We start from the raw sequence: 17245 nt of genomic DNA, 5'->3' as shown, positions 1-17245 counted from the left end.
CGTCCATTAGACGAGGGTGAATTTGCCAACGCAGGGTTGTTGACGATCATGGTGATCTTGGCCATTTTCACTCGCCCGAGTCAGTCACTCAACATACATCCAGGGGTATTACAGCAGGAGGACCAAGTGCGTCCCGGGCCGGCCGAAGACTTCCAGCTTCCAGCCTCCGAGATCTGAGATCCATGGAGATGTTGGCGTAAGTCTGAATGAGATTGGCAGCATGGTCAGGCGCGGCGGTGGGTCGTCCTGGAAAAACGTGGTGCAAGTAGACAGTTTTAGGGCCGCTGGAGTGCTCCACGCCGCCAGGATCGGGATGGGGAACGAAGGGAACGAACCAAGGAGTGAACTAGCTAACTAACTGAGGAGGGAGGGAGGAGGGGGATGCGCTCGAGCACGCCTCTCTCCACTGGGCTATTTTTCGATGGAGGGCAAGTGGAGTGACAGACAAAAGATTTGCGCCGAATTTTTCAAACTCAGTTCGACCCAACTCTCCACCTCTGGCATTCTGGATGAAAGAAGGTGCCTAGTTTAGTGTTTTGATTGTGGTAGGAAACCACCCTTAGTAGAGAGTGTTAGTTCAATTGAATGGACACACGTGCAGTACAACAATATTTGTGACAGTTTAGTGGTGTTGTGTTCAATATCGACGGAGGAAAACTGACGGCATCATTCAAAAAGGTATTTGAAATCTTTCAACAAATAAGTAACATAATCCGGTGAATGTACCCCCCTCCTGTTTAATTCTGGATGTGAGGCTTGGGCTGTCTGTCCTATCACTCGAGTTTATCCATATCAGGAGTGCTTTGTTGGCAATTGATCCTCCCTCATCATGCAGTGAAGGACAACATGGATTAGCCAAAGAATTGCCACATTTCTGCACTGACATTCAGATCTGATTGCCTTGATAAGGTGTCTCTACCCTGAAGGACACAGTGCATCGCATCTAGAGACAAATGTAAATTGAAGACTTATTTTTCACCCTGCTAAAGCGCAACACACAAATGACAACTCTGCCAAGAATTGTAAGAGTTTGATTTTGTATTATGTCTTCCATGAATTGTGCAAATCTACACGTGTAGAAACCGTTTTCCCAATTCGGATGATGCGATAGTAGAACTTAGTTTAGGTGAACGACATTCCCGACTTTCTTTAACATTTCGCTCCACCATACTTGGAATCAACCGCAGGCCCAGGTGAAAACCAATGTGCCAAGCATATTTACTAGCAACGTCCTCGCTTACATCCTTGACTTCAGCGGGTGAAAGTCGGGAAATCTTGCAACAAGCCGCCTCGAACCTATGTGGGGCTGCTCTTCACAATGCTTATGAAGACCCCAATTCATCAGTCTTCCAAGTAGGAGATGGTCGGATGGTCGTTGATCATGAAGGACCTGTAGTTTTAGAAAGATGTTCAGTATAGTCCCGTAACAATTGGGACAACAGTGCTGGACGCCATATACTAGAGGAGCATTCACATGGTATCGGGTGATCCGTCACCAGGAGCAAGATTTCAACATACGTTCGTCCATCCGCAAGGCGTGGAAGAGGGCTGGAGCTGTCAGAGTGAAAATTTTGTTGAAAGTTGAGGAAGATGGCGTCCCAGCCAATCGTTGTGTGGCCAGTGCCACCACAGTTCGCCACCAGTTCGCCGCCAGATGAGGAGCTCCGAAGCATTCACATTGGACAGGGATTGGCGGCTATGGCTACCAGGAGGAGCAGGTGAGGAGGAGTGTTTCACCACGTTAGTCATTCAAGGCAAAGGAGGGAACGAGGTTTCAGGCCAAGATGACTCCATACAAGGCTACGTACGAACGTACGTACATTCATATCAACAACGGCCTACTAACCTACTTTCTCTGAAGATGCCTACCTCATGGCAGTGCTTGTGCGTGAAGATATGGAGGAAGGAGAAGAAGACCTTCCGAGTACGTACTTGAAGGTGATAGACGGGCGAATTCCCGTTCGCAACTGACTTTGCGAGTATGCCAAATATGTGTCAGTAGGATCTGGGGGAAAAGCATACGTACATGTACAATCAGTATAGTGAACGTACTTCCAACATCTCCGTCCTTATCAAGCGATGACTAGGCCTGACCGAGGGAATGTTTCCTGCTTGGTAAAAAGAAGACTTGCACCAAGATGTCGATAAGACTTGAATGCATATCTGAAGCAAATGCCATGCCGGACAATGCTTGCCTCTTTATGTTACAGACAAATTTCGCAATACAGTCTTCTCTCAAAATCGAGGTGGATTAAGAATTGATTCTGGTCGACTTTGTGGCTTCGTTTCATCGCCTTGATGACTAGTCCTTGTGCGATATAGTTCTGACTGACTCCACATGTGTGTGTCTACGCAATGGCTTACATTTCAACAAGTCTTCTTTTCGAAAAAAAACAAAGTTAGGTCAATTCCTAACCTGCAGCCTAACCTGATGATGGTTGAATTGGTTATGCACTGGCTCTTTTACGACATTTCCATATGATCCAATTCAGTGTGGTCGACTAGTTTGATTTGTCTTGGCCAATGCTTGATCATACTATTACTTGAAACACCCGCCATGTCATGATGTAGGAAGTAGGTATCCTCCAGGACTCATTCTCATCTTCTCGAGAGTGCTTCATTTTATCAATAGAACCCCAGGTTCATCGACTGAGCTCTTAAAGTCACTAACCCTACTGAAGCACGCTTAGCTGTATGAAGTCAGCCAAGGCTTTCCGTTGGGCTATTCACAATCGTGTTCGTTTATCCTTGAAATCCAAATTGCCACCACGACAACCTTCCTCAATACCGTCTCGTTAGCTCAGCTTTAAATTGAGTAGATTCGGCGCTAGGTGCTCCCTCAGGAGGGGCGGACGGAAGGAATGAGGAGCATGGCTTAAAAGGCAAGCTCATATGCCACTGATACCACGTGGTATAATATTGCAAAAGTCATCCGTACTTAATGACCAGTCAATGGCCTGGTCACTTCAAAAAGCTTGTTCGTATTATCTTATGCAGCAGTGACCCAACCTCGCCCAGAACTAAGGCCAACGCTCAGAGATGCTCAAGGACAAGCACGTATCGGAGAATGTTGAGGAAGTAATAAAAGAGCGAAACCCAAGTCTTTGAATGCCTGGCCTGAATAGCTCGAACCACGAAGCACCGTTAAAAAACGTACTATCTTGGCAGGACCGCACTTCCTGAACACCTTTACGTTGGTCTTCCGTTTCTTAGTGGTTGAAGTACGCCGATATGCCTTGAGAGAGTGCCCATGACACGGTCACAGTTTGCATTTCTGAAAGGAAGTGCCACTCCGGGAAAACAGGTTAAGTACATAAGGCCCTGTCTGCTTGCTTCAGCTCGTCGGTGAAAAGATTTGTTCGAGATTGGGGACGTCAGCACACAAACCTAGTTTCCAATGACTGATTCGCTCGCTGTCTTGATCCTTCGATTAGATGTCTCGGGAAGGAAACTGTGAGGGAGATTCCAAGACCTGTTACCATAATTGCTCGCTACCCGGGGTAGAGATGACATAATATACGTCCACATACGAGTACACACCTGAGCAAGAATGAATGGTCTCACTCACTCGCTAGTCATCCCCCTCTGATTGTTGTCGATTCCTACTTCCCCCGTGCCGCCCAGGGCAGTACAAATTGACGTTCTGAAACGATGAAGAAGGCGTTGCTTGAATCTTTGAATTGTCTTTCTCCCTTGGATGACAAGAGCCCGGAAAAGACGAATTTCCGCTTTGGCCAAAAACTGATGGTTGTGGTCCTAGCGGATGACAGAAACCTGCCTGAGATTGGGATTTCGCCGCCGCCATTTCCAAGCAATAGCGTGCGTTGGACCAATAGCAACACAAGTGTGTCAGCTGGAAGCCGGGAAGCCCAGCACCCGGCCATGGCCTGAAAAGCCGAAAATAGCCTCAATCGCCACTCGTTGGGATCAATGAACGCTCTTCCTTCTGGATCAACGCCATCTGTTTTGAGTGCTAATGCATCCTGAGTCTGAGCAAAAGTCGCCATGAGGGTTACTCTGCTGTACGGCCAAGGCGGATAGTGCTAATGCATCCTGAGTCTGAGCAAAAGTCGCCATGAGGGTTACTCTTGTTTCCATGCATTCATCCGGCATCCATGGTCTTCACTTGGAAAGGTCCAGAGCCATTTGGTGGAAACGTTCTTGCAAATATTACTTGCATACATTGGAGAGCATGGCCTGTCAGCCATGGTGTATGCCTATGGAGTCAGCTTGGCGGAATGTGCTTCCTCTCTGTGTACGTATGCAGTGCCCTGTGGGAGCAAACCCTCGATCCTCCTTCTCCTAGTTCTCTCCATGATTTGTAAGGCATTGAACTCCAAATGTTCAAGGTAGTTCGTTGGTCTTTCCAAGTACGGCTGCCGGTGTTGTTGTTGTTGTTGTTGTTGCTATTGTTGCTATACCGCTGTAGAAGATGCTTTGTCGTTGTGAGATACGTCGTCACACGTCCGACAATGCTTGAAGAGGTAGTACAGTAGTACACTACCAACGAGAATTGGCAGGTGGAGGGAGGCGACGCCTATGTTGTTTTGGTCGGACTTTTGGTCGTTGCCCCGTTGGATTGTAATGCGCAAAAGTGTGCAAAGAGGTATTCACAAAGATCTTTGTTTCGAGCGAACCCCTTTTGCTCAGCTTGGGTGTGCGAGGTAGATGCAAAGTCATCCGAAAGTACATCGATCAGAACATGAGAAGGTCAAAGGGTCTTTGTTGCCGGGCATTGGATCAAGTATGCAAGTTGAAACTGAACAAACTGATCCAAGAGACATGCCGTGATCGGTGTGTTTTCAGGGGCTGTCATTAAATGTGCAATCGTTTGGCAGACAGTCTCGGAGTCGGATAATGACCCTGCCTGTGTTGATGCATGCGAGGTTTCAAAATCCTCCCCTTTCATGTCTGAGATCAGCCCAAAGTGGTTGGAGGTTGCAATTTTGAATCAAAATGCACTTGTCTCTGGAATGGAAACGTGATACCAAGCTCTCTAGTCATTGTCCGTTCAATACCCTTTTGATATCCCGACCATCTCAGACAAACGCTTTATGAATGGAAGGTATTTAAAGACCCTCGAGGGGATGAAACAAATGTTCATCATTTAGAGCTCCTTACATACAGACTTTCCGTCAATGTGTACTTTAACTTAATCATCCGGAGGTCATTTTCCTAACACGTGGGAAACACGGTAGACAAACCTCCCCTCCAACCCTCCAATACGTCGTAGAAGAGAATTGTGACGCATCCAAGAAATCCGTCTTTCACCACCCCAAGTCAATAACCCTTTCCTCCCTCGACTTTGTTGGAGAAATTTCGTATGTTGTCTAGGTCCACCCTCTCTTCATGCAGACAGAAGGGAAAACGACAGGCAACTACGATAATACGCCATGGGGGTGAATGCCCTGGTTTTCGAGACCATACTCAAAGAGAGCGAGAGGGTTGCCGTTTTTCCTTTCATCCCTCAAACAAACACAGCAGAAGAGTTATATGGCAATGGTTTCGTGGTGGGGGCAAGAGAGGGTCGCATGGAGCGGTTGTTGATGGTAGTACCGTTCCGCGAGCGACACAACGTGGTCGTTGCCACCAACACTCCCTCCCTCCACTTACATACGCGTACACACACCAACCAAACCAAACTAAAACGAGTGACTCAGAGCGTTACGGCCCTGCCTCAATGTGTCGTGTGTGCATGCGTGCATGGGTGCTTGCGTGCTCAGTGAGTACATAGCCCGAATTACTTGCGTAAAAAGGGCCGGACCATTGGTCGACGAAAGGTTCAATGGTCTAGAGGAGTGAGTGTATGTAGCAGTACCCGGCTCCACGTTCACGATCGATCTGAGAGCGGCGAGGACTGCATGGGATGTGTGCTTGCTTGACGTAAGTGAGTGAGTACGTGAGTGCGTGTGAGGACGTAGTTGACTCTGGCACCGAGATCATCGGGGAGAAAGAAGGAAAGAAAAAAGAAGAGACCGGGATTTGCTTATGAAGAGAAGAAGGAGAGCTCAAGGAATCGAGCAGCAGTATTCCAAGTGCAGACGAAAGAACGTTAACCCCGTTCCAACATGCTTTGTTGTTAGCTACGTCTGACTTTGAGTGTTGGTGGCCAGGAACAAGGGTGTTGTTGTTCAGTGTGCACCAATGTGCGAAAAAGCTCGGTTCATCGACTGGACTTTCAGAGTGGCCTTGTGGAACAATTGGGTGTCACTGCACCCAATCATTTTTGAGTGCGGCGCCTTCAAATCAGTAATCGATCACTTCAATTGAGGTAAATCACATTTTCAAGTAGCTGTCTATCGCCGGTGACCACATGAAAGGCTCGCTTTCATCTCACATTAGGAGTCAAACTAATGTTTGCAAGAATTTATAACCTACTTCAGTACAAAATTCATGTTATCAAAAACACTAGCGATGCTAAGAGCGCAATAGGCGATATCACTTAGGGATCCGTTTTTTCTTGAGGTAATGAAAACTGTCAGAGCGGAGTCATTCAGGATAGTTTCAAGCACAATATCGCCTTATCTGTCGCCTGTCATAGGCCTTTGAGTCTGATTTGCCAAGAATGTCATTTGCATTTGGGAATTTTATCTACGTAGATACATGTTTGACTGGGCGGTCATTGGTCCCAAGTTCATCCCATGGCAGCCAAGCAAAGGGCACTCACCCTCAAAAAGCTGAAGGAGAGCAGCATGAGAGGAGAAGGAGGGAAAAAAGAGCGAGAGAGTAATGCCCTCCTTCCTCACTTCACTCACTCAGATTCAACTGCCTCCAAGCCAATGAAACCCGCCAAAAGTTCTGTTGTTCAACCACAGAGCTCCTTTGGTTGCTTTTATTTTGGCATTTCCTCCTGACAGTTTGAAGAAAAATGCCTTTCCTTTTGCTTTGGCACCCAATTCGAAATAGTAGATAGATAGTACGAGCCTCTGTCATACTTGTTGAACATGTGCGAACCTATCAGTATACATCAGGCAGTAGTCGATTGTATGTTTTGTGTATATTCGAGTAGCATAACCCTGTCTGGGATCTTGACATGGAAATTTATCTAGTCCTGGCGAAGGGAAACATAAGTCTGAAACGGCGAATCGATAGCACCCCACGGGACTGTGTTTAGAATCGTCATCCACACAAAGACCCCTGGTTGCCACTCTGCGATAGCTTACTCTTGATCATCATCATCATCATTGAGGTCTCAGACGACTAGACAGTCCCAAAATCAGACACTCTTGGGCAACGAACGCGATTCGAAGGGGTCTACTTCTGATCTCCGACAAGGAAAAGGGACGACCGACCACGAGTGGACAGAGGTGACTACTGCTACGTTAGGGCCATTACTAGGACTCTACGTATAGACCGTGCTCAAATGACAAGACGGTCAAAATATGTTCAGACTACAAGCCTTCATTAAACAGAGGAATCATTCATCTCACACGCCCTTGCTGGGGCTGCCTGATTCGTTGTCATTCATTTTCGTTTTGTCCCAACAGCAATTTTTCCCTACTTCAGTACAAAATCCATGTTATCAAAAACACGAGTGATGCTAAAAAATCGCTCCAACGCCTCATTTCGGCAAAGGAGGAAGTAAACTTGTGTGTGTGTGTCTGTGTATCCCGAGTACGTAGGAACAGTTACTCGGTTACTCACCAACCAGGTTTTTTGAAGGTCACTCCTCCAAGTTACGAGATATGGTGTCATTCCCACTCCACCAAAATTTCCTGAGATTCGGCCATCATTGAACACATGGCAAATCCGGAAATTGCCCGCTCTAGACCCCCAATGACTGTACTGACCAAGCTTGATCAGTTTTTTGAGGTGGAAAAGTGCAATTCTGCACATTAAAGCTCGGTGGTTGTTGCTCAGGACAACCAATGTTCAGCATCGAGGTTCATCATCCCCGTTAAAGCTTCAGGGCCGTGTCCTTGGACAGAAAAAGAACCTTGGTCGTCTCGGCCTGACACAGCTCACCTCGTCTAGAGGGAGCGGTGTGGTGTCTACTCGAATCTTTCTTTCCCTCCTTCACTCTTTAGTCAACCGTGTACTAAAGTAGAGTGAGTACAAGGCAAAGCGGGCGTATTGACGGAGGATGTGAACCTATCTGTCTCACATGTACATTTGTAGGAACACAGGCTTGCTTAAGCTATGAAGCTGAGAATCACGCAGGATAACGTCGGTTTCGGCCCGACTCACTGGCCGTCTTTTTAATCCCGTGGCGGCCTCCAGCTTGACATTGCGATCGAGCCTTTTTAGTCAGTCTGTCATTGAACCTCGATTGGAGCACGTGTTCCCGGTTTGAAAGTGACATCTCCACATTTGATGGTGTTAATTTTTTCTATCTTTGTTGAAATTCCAATCGCTGTGAAAGTGATCGACTGCCAGGATAACTTTGATATTCATCAGGTAGGGCTCAGCATATTCACTATTGAGAAAGTATCTAATACAAAAGAATGTGTTGAACAAAGCTCAGAAGAGTACGTGCATCACTGAGTTCTGGCACATGTGTCAGTGCTTTTGTTTTGTTAATGTATAGTTTCTTTGATGATTTGTCTCATCGAAAAGTAACAACATCAATATCGGGCTGCTTCTGCGGAACTCTGAAAGATGGCGCTTTCGAGCTTTCTTTTATGGCTACATAAAACCACGCTGGTTTAATTGGTTGTTGGAGAGGGCGACGGCATAACTTGCTCATATCCATACTTCTAACTCAGGAAGGGAGAAAGACCCTTTCTTCGAGTGCATTAGTTGCCATATGAACCATGCACTCTGATGGACAAAGACAGCCATGCAATGCATTTTATCCCGGTCTCATGGCCAGCTAAGGCATGAAGTGATTACGTAAATGTGTAACCGACCAAGCCCCTTTATTCCGAGTTGTCCGCCCGAAGCACAGGATGGCTCCATACTGACGTTGTAAAGTTCATAAGTCAATCTGTGGAGAAGGACTTTTTAGTCTTGAGTAACAATAATAATGATGATGTTGTTGTTGTCGTTGTCGTTGCCGGTGGTGGAGGTGGTCGGTCGTACTTCTACGATTGCCACAATGGCTCATAGAGGAGAACCAAGAATAGAGTACCCACGTAAAGTGAGGAGAGAGAGAGAGAGAGAGGGGGACAAAAACTAGCACGCATGCGGTACATCTCTAATGGCTGGTGCAGCTGCCCTCTTTGTTTGAATTCAAGTTCAAAGGGAGTCTTGCAATGTTTCCCGGTCTCCCAGATTGACATTGCATTGATTTATCAATCTTTGGCAGGTGCATCAGTTGCTTCAAGCAGAAATGAACATACCAACGACGTCTACAAAGTTTATAGTTCGGCCTCGTTTTCCGCCATTTTCCTCAATCTCACTCAGATCTCGAACTTAAATGCAACCATGACATGTCAGTGCCAAAATGCACCTCAACATTGCGAACAAAGGCCGTTCCTTCGTCTGGAAATTGCATTGAAACGCTTCAGAACCTTCTTTCTTCTTCTCTTCGGTAAAAACTCTCCCAACTTTTCTGCGTGAGCTCTAACTTGCTGCACCATTGCATTCTTACCCCAGCCGGCAATTATTTCCTTGGAAAACCCATGAATATGCTCCTTAACATCCAGTCTTGGTGAATCGTGGCACATGTCGAGTTCTGGAAAATTCACGTGGTTTCGTCGACCAAGGGGAGATCCTGGATGCATCACAGAGTTTCCCCAATGACGTTAGTCAGAGACACATCGAGGGAGTCAGAGGGAAGGAAGAAAGAGGACCTCGTGGTTGGTATCCTTTCATGAATGCTCTGCCGGGGTCTACCTTGGGCGTCAGACGAGTTCCATGTTAAACCCAAGCGAGTCCAACGTTGACATCCAGGCCTGCGTGCTTCGCCTGCTGAGGACCCTAGGAGCCGGCCTTTTGCCTTCTCCCGGCACAGCCTTTTTTACGCAATTCTGAGGAGAAGCAGACGTGGCTTACACCGTAGTGAGTGACGTTTTTCCAGGGAGATACAGAGGAGTGTGTTCGCTCTTACGACATGTAGCAAAAATGACAATCCCCATTGTTACATTACTATCATAGTCGCTAGGAGTGTGTCAACTGACAAGGGTAAATTCTACAACCTCTTAAGGCGGAGTGACTACCAAATCTGTGCCATTTACACAAAGGGATTTGCACTATAAAGCAGAGGTGAGTTGGGTTTTGATCATTGGTTGCTATCAGTATGGACCGGCATTTCTCACCCTGTAATGCACGTGGGAGAAAACGGAACAGATTGAGAGCCTTTGTGTTGCTGAACGATATTGGCCTTGGCCTTATAAATGATTCCTTGTGAAGCATTTCTTTGTCCGCCTTTGTGTCCTTTCAATACATTACTTGCTGTGAATTCGGGTCAATGTTTATTGGCGAATCTTATCTTTCTCAGAGGGCCTCCCTTGGACTAGGGCTCATGATTGCTTCATAATTGAGATAACGCTTCTTGATGCTCTGAGAGAAGTTGCAAAACAAAGGCACACCTTTATCCGTACACTGAGTTTTAGTATTCGGAGCATCTTGATCCTTGTTCTGGTAAGTGTGGCAAAGTGCATTTTTGCACGCATTTTCATTCTGGCTTCTCAATTGCTTTTGCCAGCTCTTGCTGCGAGTTTTCAAGGCCAAAAGAGGCATATCGATCCCTCGGTCCTTTCTCCTTGTTCCATTTGGCTGGCGGAAGCGAAAACCTTGTTCAGGATTGGCACAGAAAGAAACCCTTGAACTAGGTCGAAGTTCCACCGAAAACTGGGACAACTTGTCTACTACTTGCTTCTATGAAGATATGGGTCAAAGAGGCATAATGCCCAAGGAAATCTCTGAAGGGCTTGATTGTTTTTGTCCCAATGTGACCCAGTTCTCCACTCAATCGATCATAAAAAAGCCCTTTTCGAAGTGGAATTTGTATGTTTAGAGTAGGTAGTAGGGTGGTTTTTGTTGGCTTTCTCTGCTGCATCAATCCCCAGGGGTATCACAATGATGGGGCGTTGTTTCTCTGCCTGGCTTGTTCCTTTCTCCATCCGCATTCGTCCCCTACCTCAGGCTGGAATTCCTTCTACTTCCACATCAGCCAAGGGGAGGGATGGAGGAGAGGCAACAACGCATTGACGGAAAGGGGAGGTTTTTTGCCAACGAACCCTGTACGGCACAGACTCACTCATTCACGCTCACGCACCAACCCACATTTCGGCTGTTTAGTGCCACTTTTCGCCTTTCGAGTGGTGGAACATTTCTTTTTGAGGGAGCACGGAAAGTAGGTCAGTGTGCTCAGTCACCAGGGTGACTCTCCTGCGGATGAGCCCGGTCTTAAGGATTGGCTGAAGTCCTAGCATTTATTGAAGGCTTTTGAAGACGGATTCGTAAAGTTTGTAACAAAGACGATCAAATCAATCGATGGGTACGTTTGTTCAATGTTCGGTTGATTAACAAAGAAACGTTATTTTGCGGAAGCGAATGCCCTTTCCTGTGGGTTCAAGGCCTAACCTTCGGCACCCTTGGAACAATGTTTTTGTCGCGCTTTTTGTGCATGTTCTTTGTTGAAGGTCTCTTGCCTCCCCCAGAAAGTCACTCAGTAGTAGTCTATGTAGTTAGTGGAACACACTGGCTGCTCTATACTGAAGTAGTACGTACTGTCAATCGATGAAAGGGACGCACGCACGCCCCCCTTTTTGAAAAGCTTTATGTAGAAGGACATGATGTTGTAGCTCCTTGAAGACGGGATAGTTCGCCCTCTATCTATGCTGCCGCACATTTACGACTGAAGGGTAGGATTTCCACTTGAGGGAAGTCCCTCTGTCTAGATGTTGGCTAGTTAGACTTTGGGCATCGGTGAGAGGAGACAGAACGAGAAAGTGAACACGAATTGGAACTTACTTACATTGCTGTCTTTTGATCTTATTTCAGGTTGCCCTCAAAATTCGTAGATTCATTAACATATATACATATATATCATCGTCATCATCCATGGGATAAATCATGTTTTCGTTTCACAAGCCCAAAGTGTTTCGATCCGTGAATGGTTGTTGCATTTGCAAAGCCAAATCAAGCAGGTAAGCGTCCATCTCTTCCGGTTACTTGTCGGAGAAACCAAATCACCCCGTCGTTGTCATTGATTGTGTCATGACACTCATCATCCGTTTAAATTTTCCAGCTCAAGATTTACTGATAGTCTGAAGTATGAAGAGTTTTTCGAGAAGTGTTTCGAGCTTCAAGAGGAACGCTCCGGGGAGATCTGCAATGCTTGCGTACTCTTGGTGAAGCGATTCTCCAAGTTGCCCAGTACGTCAACCAGAACATGGCAGCATGTTGTGGATGCCCGGAGTGGTCCCGGCATTAAAAACATGGTTCGAAGCAAGAAAAAGTGTGTGGTGAAGAAAGAGACCAAAGAGCTCTCCGACAAGGAGGACACCCCAATCAAGAAGAAACATGTGTACAAACGCAGCAAGAAGCAGAGCAAGGAACTGATCCGGCGGAGGAACCTGAACGTCAGCATCGACCCCTTCGACAACCCCTTCCTAGACAAGCGTTATTGGAGAAGGTGTGTAAACGTTTTTATTCACAGAAGCACGTATTTAATTGTTACCACTTCTAATGTTGATTACTTTCAATTTCGATTAAAGAGAGGAGATCTGTTGTGGTTCCATATTCGTTGGTGCCCAAGGAGAGGTGTCCGTTTGTTTGGAATACTTCAAGCCCTGTGCCGGTTGCAAGCCCAGCCAGGACTTACCCTCGTGTACTAGTAGTACTAGTAGTACGACCAGTTCGACCACGTCAGAGGATATGGAAGTCCCGGATAATAGTCGCGTCTTGCCCATGGACGACAATGATGCCCTCTACAACCTGGCCAAAACCGCCGAGTCGGTTGAAGAACTCAAGTTAGCAACTGAGGATGACGAGGGCTTCTTTGACAAGCAAGCGAGTAGTCCTACCTCAACAGACTATTGTTCAACACCACCCCCATCTGAGACCCCGCCCCCCTCAGAGTTGGAACCTCTGACTATTGACGAAGAAGAGGCCGCTCTGGTGACGTAATAGCCGGAATGAGGAGTCTTGGAAGCGTTTTAGAGTTTTTTTTCTACTCAGCAGTCTTTTCAACTTTTTATACAATTATCACCTGACGGGAAACTGAAGATTAGGTCAATTTTTTATCATCAGCATCATCAACATCAACCATTACAATTATACAGTCTGTAACATCATCATCATCATTTCATTCTGAAACTCCAAGAAACCCAATTGCAATTAGATGAAATCAAGGAATTCTTACCAAAAATGCTCATATTTGTCGGAAAATATGGTTGTGACATGACTGTTATTGTTTAATTATTATTTCCGTTTCCAAGATTTTGTCTCTCCCCCAAAGGGAAAGCCCCCAAAATCACTTCCAAAACTTTGCCATTTTGAAATACTTTTTTATCCAACGAAATTTATGCGAAAAAAATCAAAACGAACAAAACCTGCCACCCACCAACTCAGCTTTGGCCATTAATCTCCCAACGTTTGCAAACACAAATTACATTTTTTCATCTTCAATTCCCTAAAAGCGGATATGAAAGACAACAAAACCACACGTCACTGCCATATTAAAATAATTATTGCTACAATTGCATCTAATACCACTACTCTTCTTCTTGCAACAACTCCTACTTGACTGTCCGATTCACACTAGAATTGTTATTGTTCATTACAAATAAGTCTCCAAATCAATTTGGAAACCTACCGAAATAAGACTGATCCATTGGAACCTCCTTTTTCTCCTCACCCTCAACCCCTTGACTTGACTGCAGTTATACAATAGCAATCAAAAGCAATGATTTGTATTCCTTCAAATGATCCTGACACGGACCTTGCAATATTTCAGTCGAGACCAATTCCACTCCATAGACAGGAGCATTTCTGATAGAGAATGATGTCTTGATGATGTAACTCAGTCCATTTATTTTTCCCGACCCCCTTTTGCCCACTCTGATGATTAGCCAAGAATGCTTGTAATCTTCAAATTCATAGCATATCAATTTCATGCGACATCAGCGACACTTGCGGCCAAACCAAGAAATTGAATTCGTGATATTATCGAAACCGTTTCTTCTCTTTCTCTCTTCTCTCCATTGAGAATCCGTGACACAAAGTAAACTTTTCCTCCAGATCCATGACAGGAATAGCAAATCTAATGTTTCTAGCTCTCTTTTGTACCCTCCCTTCCCCACTCAATTCCAGAAGCAACTTGAAAGTTGGAACTAAGTCAGAGATTTTTATGAACACCACGTTATAAGCTCTATTTTAGATAGTTTATATCTGGGTTGGTATTGGCATTTATGAATCTCGAATTCCTTGATCGTCGTCAAAACTTCCAAAATTAAATCTCCAAAATTCCAACAAACACCAATTCTCTCGGACAAACATCTTGTGATAGTGAAGCTCCAAAGACCTTGACAATGAAAAAAAAATGAAAAAAAAAGTACTGAACATAATTAGAAAAAGATTTTTCTCCGAAAATTCAACCGCCAATCACGTACAAGAACACGCCCTGAAACGCCTCTAAGTCAGCCTTGACAAACAAAACCACACCCTCCCTCCTTTGCTGTCTTTGGATAACAAAGGGCAGTTCCTCTCTTTGCCGTATGGAGCGCTGTTGCCGCTTTTTTGACTCTCAATTTTGTCCCCTTGTCACACATTCACACCGTACGCGAGTGTACCCAAGTCAGAAACATTTGAACGAACCCGCACTCAGATTTTGGTACTTTTACAACAGAAAAGTAAGGCATTCCTATTAAGTGCCTGTTGAATTCTTCCTCATTCCCACCAAATAATCCACCCTCCTTTGGACCGAAAGGCAGTGCAATAAAGCACTTGCTACTCCTCCGCTCGAAGACTACAAAGGTGCAGTCTCGAGACCAACTCCTGAACAAAATGCTTCAAAGTCCGACAGTTTTTGTACAATTCAAAAATCCCCTGTTCACATCTTTACCCAGCCCAAAATTTTCAAGTATTTTTACCTACTTCTCTACTCGAACCACACTCACCCACCCACCAAGACCCGTTTCACTTCTCTTTCTCCTCTTGGCCCTTCATCCCAATCCCCCCGTAGAACATTCCAGGCGTCAATGAATCCAATCTAGTGGCAATAACTCGATGATATCAACCCCCACATCTGTGTCTCTTACCCGCCCTTGTGAGGGATGGAGAGTTCTTCTTAGTTCAATTGGTGGCGATATCAAATATTGCCCAGTTCTTGATTTGTCTGCGAAGATAAAAAGCGCCACATAAGTTACTGTTTTATGCCGTTCATTCTCTCCCTCTCCCTCTCTCTCTCTCTCGAAACGTAAAATGCATAACATTACTACCGTTGCGACGACCTGTGCCCTTGGCTTGCTTTGGTGCTTGGTTCGTTCAACACAGCTGGGCAACCCATGGACCCAAACTTTCGTCCCATTGATTCATCCTCGAAGTGCAAGGAGAATGAATATATGAGCTCATCATGGATCACTCCCTCTTATTTCTCAAGAGGGTGGAACTTGGGAATGAATTTTCTACTTTATCAGTATTGCTGCTACCCAAGGAATGGTTGAACCCAGAATGGTAAATGCAAAAACGAATTTGTACTTCTATACAATACATTGCCGTGTAAATCTTGATGGACACAATAAAATATTTACTATAGAAAAACGAAAACTGCTCGTTCAATTATTATTCAAAAAGGTCAAGCTTCATTGGTTTACGGGTCATATCCTATCTAGAAGGACTTTCTTTGCCTTCTATAAATGAGAACAAAATTGGAAGTTGACAATTCGCGAAAATTTTGTATACCGGAAAAAGGACAATTTCAAAAGTTATTGCACTAAACAGTTGAAAGTTTTCATTCACATTTACTAAGATGAATTCTAATTTGGTAGTACTGTCGAGTAATCTTTACTGTCGAGGACCCTTACGACTATTTTGGGCAATCTCTCCATCAAACTTAAGTTTGGCTTCTAAGATATATTTCTTCCAAACATACGACAAAAACTTCGTCCTGAACCCCAAGTCATCCTAATTCTTATATCAACCTAAATAAACCTTATGTCGACCTAAAATATCAAACTAGTATGTAGTAATTTAGAGACAGGAAGTACAATTTCAATTGTTCATTAAGCTGTTTGGTTGACGATTAAGAATCACTTTTTCAGTATTTCAATCTTGACCTCGCTGCGGCAACTCAATTATAACGCAACCTCGCGCTCTGCCGTCATCAATCGATATTTTTCCTTTCTTTGACACAAAATATACCTTTCTTACGAAACTGTTCATATGTTCTACGAGGGTGTCTCTAAACGTTGTTCAAACTTGAATCCGCACGAAGTCAATATTTTGCTTTTGTTTGACTTGTAACAACAATAATACCTTATTCTTGAGCATGATGCACAATAGTACAACCGACCAGGCCCGTCTCTTAAGCAACATAAAGGCCTTCCCTGTATGTTCCTTCCTTTCGATGTTTCGCTAGCTGTTACGTCAGAAAGGCGAGTGACTGGGTTATTCAATGCTAACATGTGACCTTTGGGGACAACTCCTACCTTCAATTTGTCGAATATCCTATTTGAACTGGATTCTCGCTCCTCACAAACAAGAATCCCCATTATCAGACGTCGCTAGAATTGGTTCCGTTAAAATCATCGATTTGTTTTGGGCTTTTGCGGTTTTTGTATCTGGTCACCAGGCACTCGTACTGTCATTGAAAAGCAGACGAAAATATATAGCAATGTCTGCGTTTGAGCTAGGCCTAAAAATGACAAGTTCCTCAGAGAGTCTTAATCATTTCCTGTGTTCTTAGTTATCATATTGTGAACGGAAACGGCAAGTTATTGAACCATGGCAATCGATTGATTGGTAAGCGTGCTTTAGTTTCTTTTTGAATAATTTCTTCTGATTTTGAGAACAATTGTGAACATGAATTGGTAACAATTGGTTACATGTCAATCTCAAAAGTCTTTCAAAGGAGTGAAAACGTTCAAGCATCTTCGTAATAATCTTTGTATTTTAAAATCATTGATGATTTGAAAGGGTAGATCCAAACCTAATTCGGATAGAATGGCTCGTAATTTCAATTCTACAATTGAGAAAGTAACATTCAAATGTTCATACCTGGGATATAATAACCACGTGCAATTTCGGTAAGACTAGCTTTGTTAGCATGGCATAATCGACAAAAAAAGCGCTAAACGAACACACGAGAGGTTTCTCGAACTCCTTTCATTTAAGTTAAATACCATTATTCCAGGTA

At 44.7% G+C, this 17245-nt stretch overlaps 2 protein-coding genes across 8 annotated transcripts in view; one reads left to right on the top strand and one right to left on the bottom strand.

Annotated features, from left to right (window-relative positions):
- The window catches only part of LOC131877802 (SIN3-HDAC complex-associated factor-like), a 15985-nt gene extending 721 nt beyond the window's left edge, over positions 1–15264 (top strand). For 2 of the 7 annotated variants that reach the window (XM_059223594.1, XM_059223595.1), the window contains exons 2-4: positions 11890–12035; positions 12137–12523; positions 12606–15264. In XM_059223594.1, the coding sequence (XP_059079577.1) occupies positions 11962–12035; positions 12137–12523; positions 12606–13017 (873 nt within the window). In that variant the 5' untranslated portion in view covers positions 11890–11961 and the 3' untranslated portion in view covers positions 13018–15264. Of the gene's footprint in view, positions 1–399; positions 679–5929; positions 6272–8241; positions 8398–9927; positions 10147–10412; positions 10525–11889; positions 12036–12136; positions 12524–12605 lie in introns of those variants that run through there. The other 5 variants (XM_059223598.1, XM_059223597.1, XM_059223601.1 and 2 more) reach the window with 5 other exon arrangements.
- The window catches only part of LOC131877797 (uncharacterized), a 77348-nt gene that overhangs the window by 52019 nt on the left and 8084 nt on the right, over positions 1–17245 (bottom strand). The gene's annotated exons all lie outside the window — the stretch shown is intronic.

This window comes from Tigriopus californicus, chromosome 3 (genome assembly GCF_007210705.1).
Source record: "Tigriopus californicus strain San Diego chromosome 3, Tcal_SD_v2.1, whole genome shotgun sequence".
NCBI lineage: Eukaryota > Metazoa > Arthropoda > Copepoda > Harpacticoida > Harpacticidae > Tigriopus > Tigriopus californicus.
Note: the sequence above shows the minus strand (reverse complement) of the source record. Positions and strands in the feature narration are given on the sequence as shown.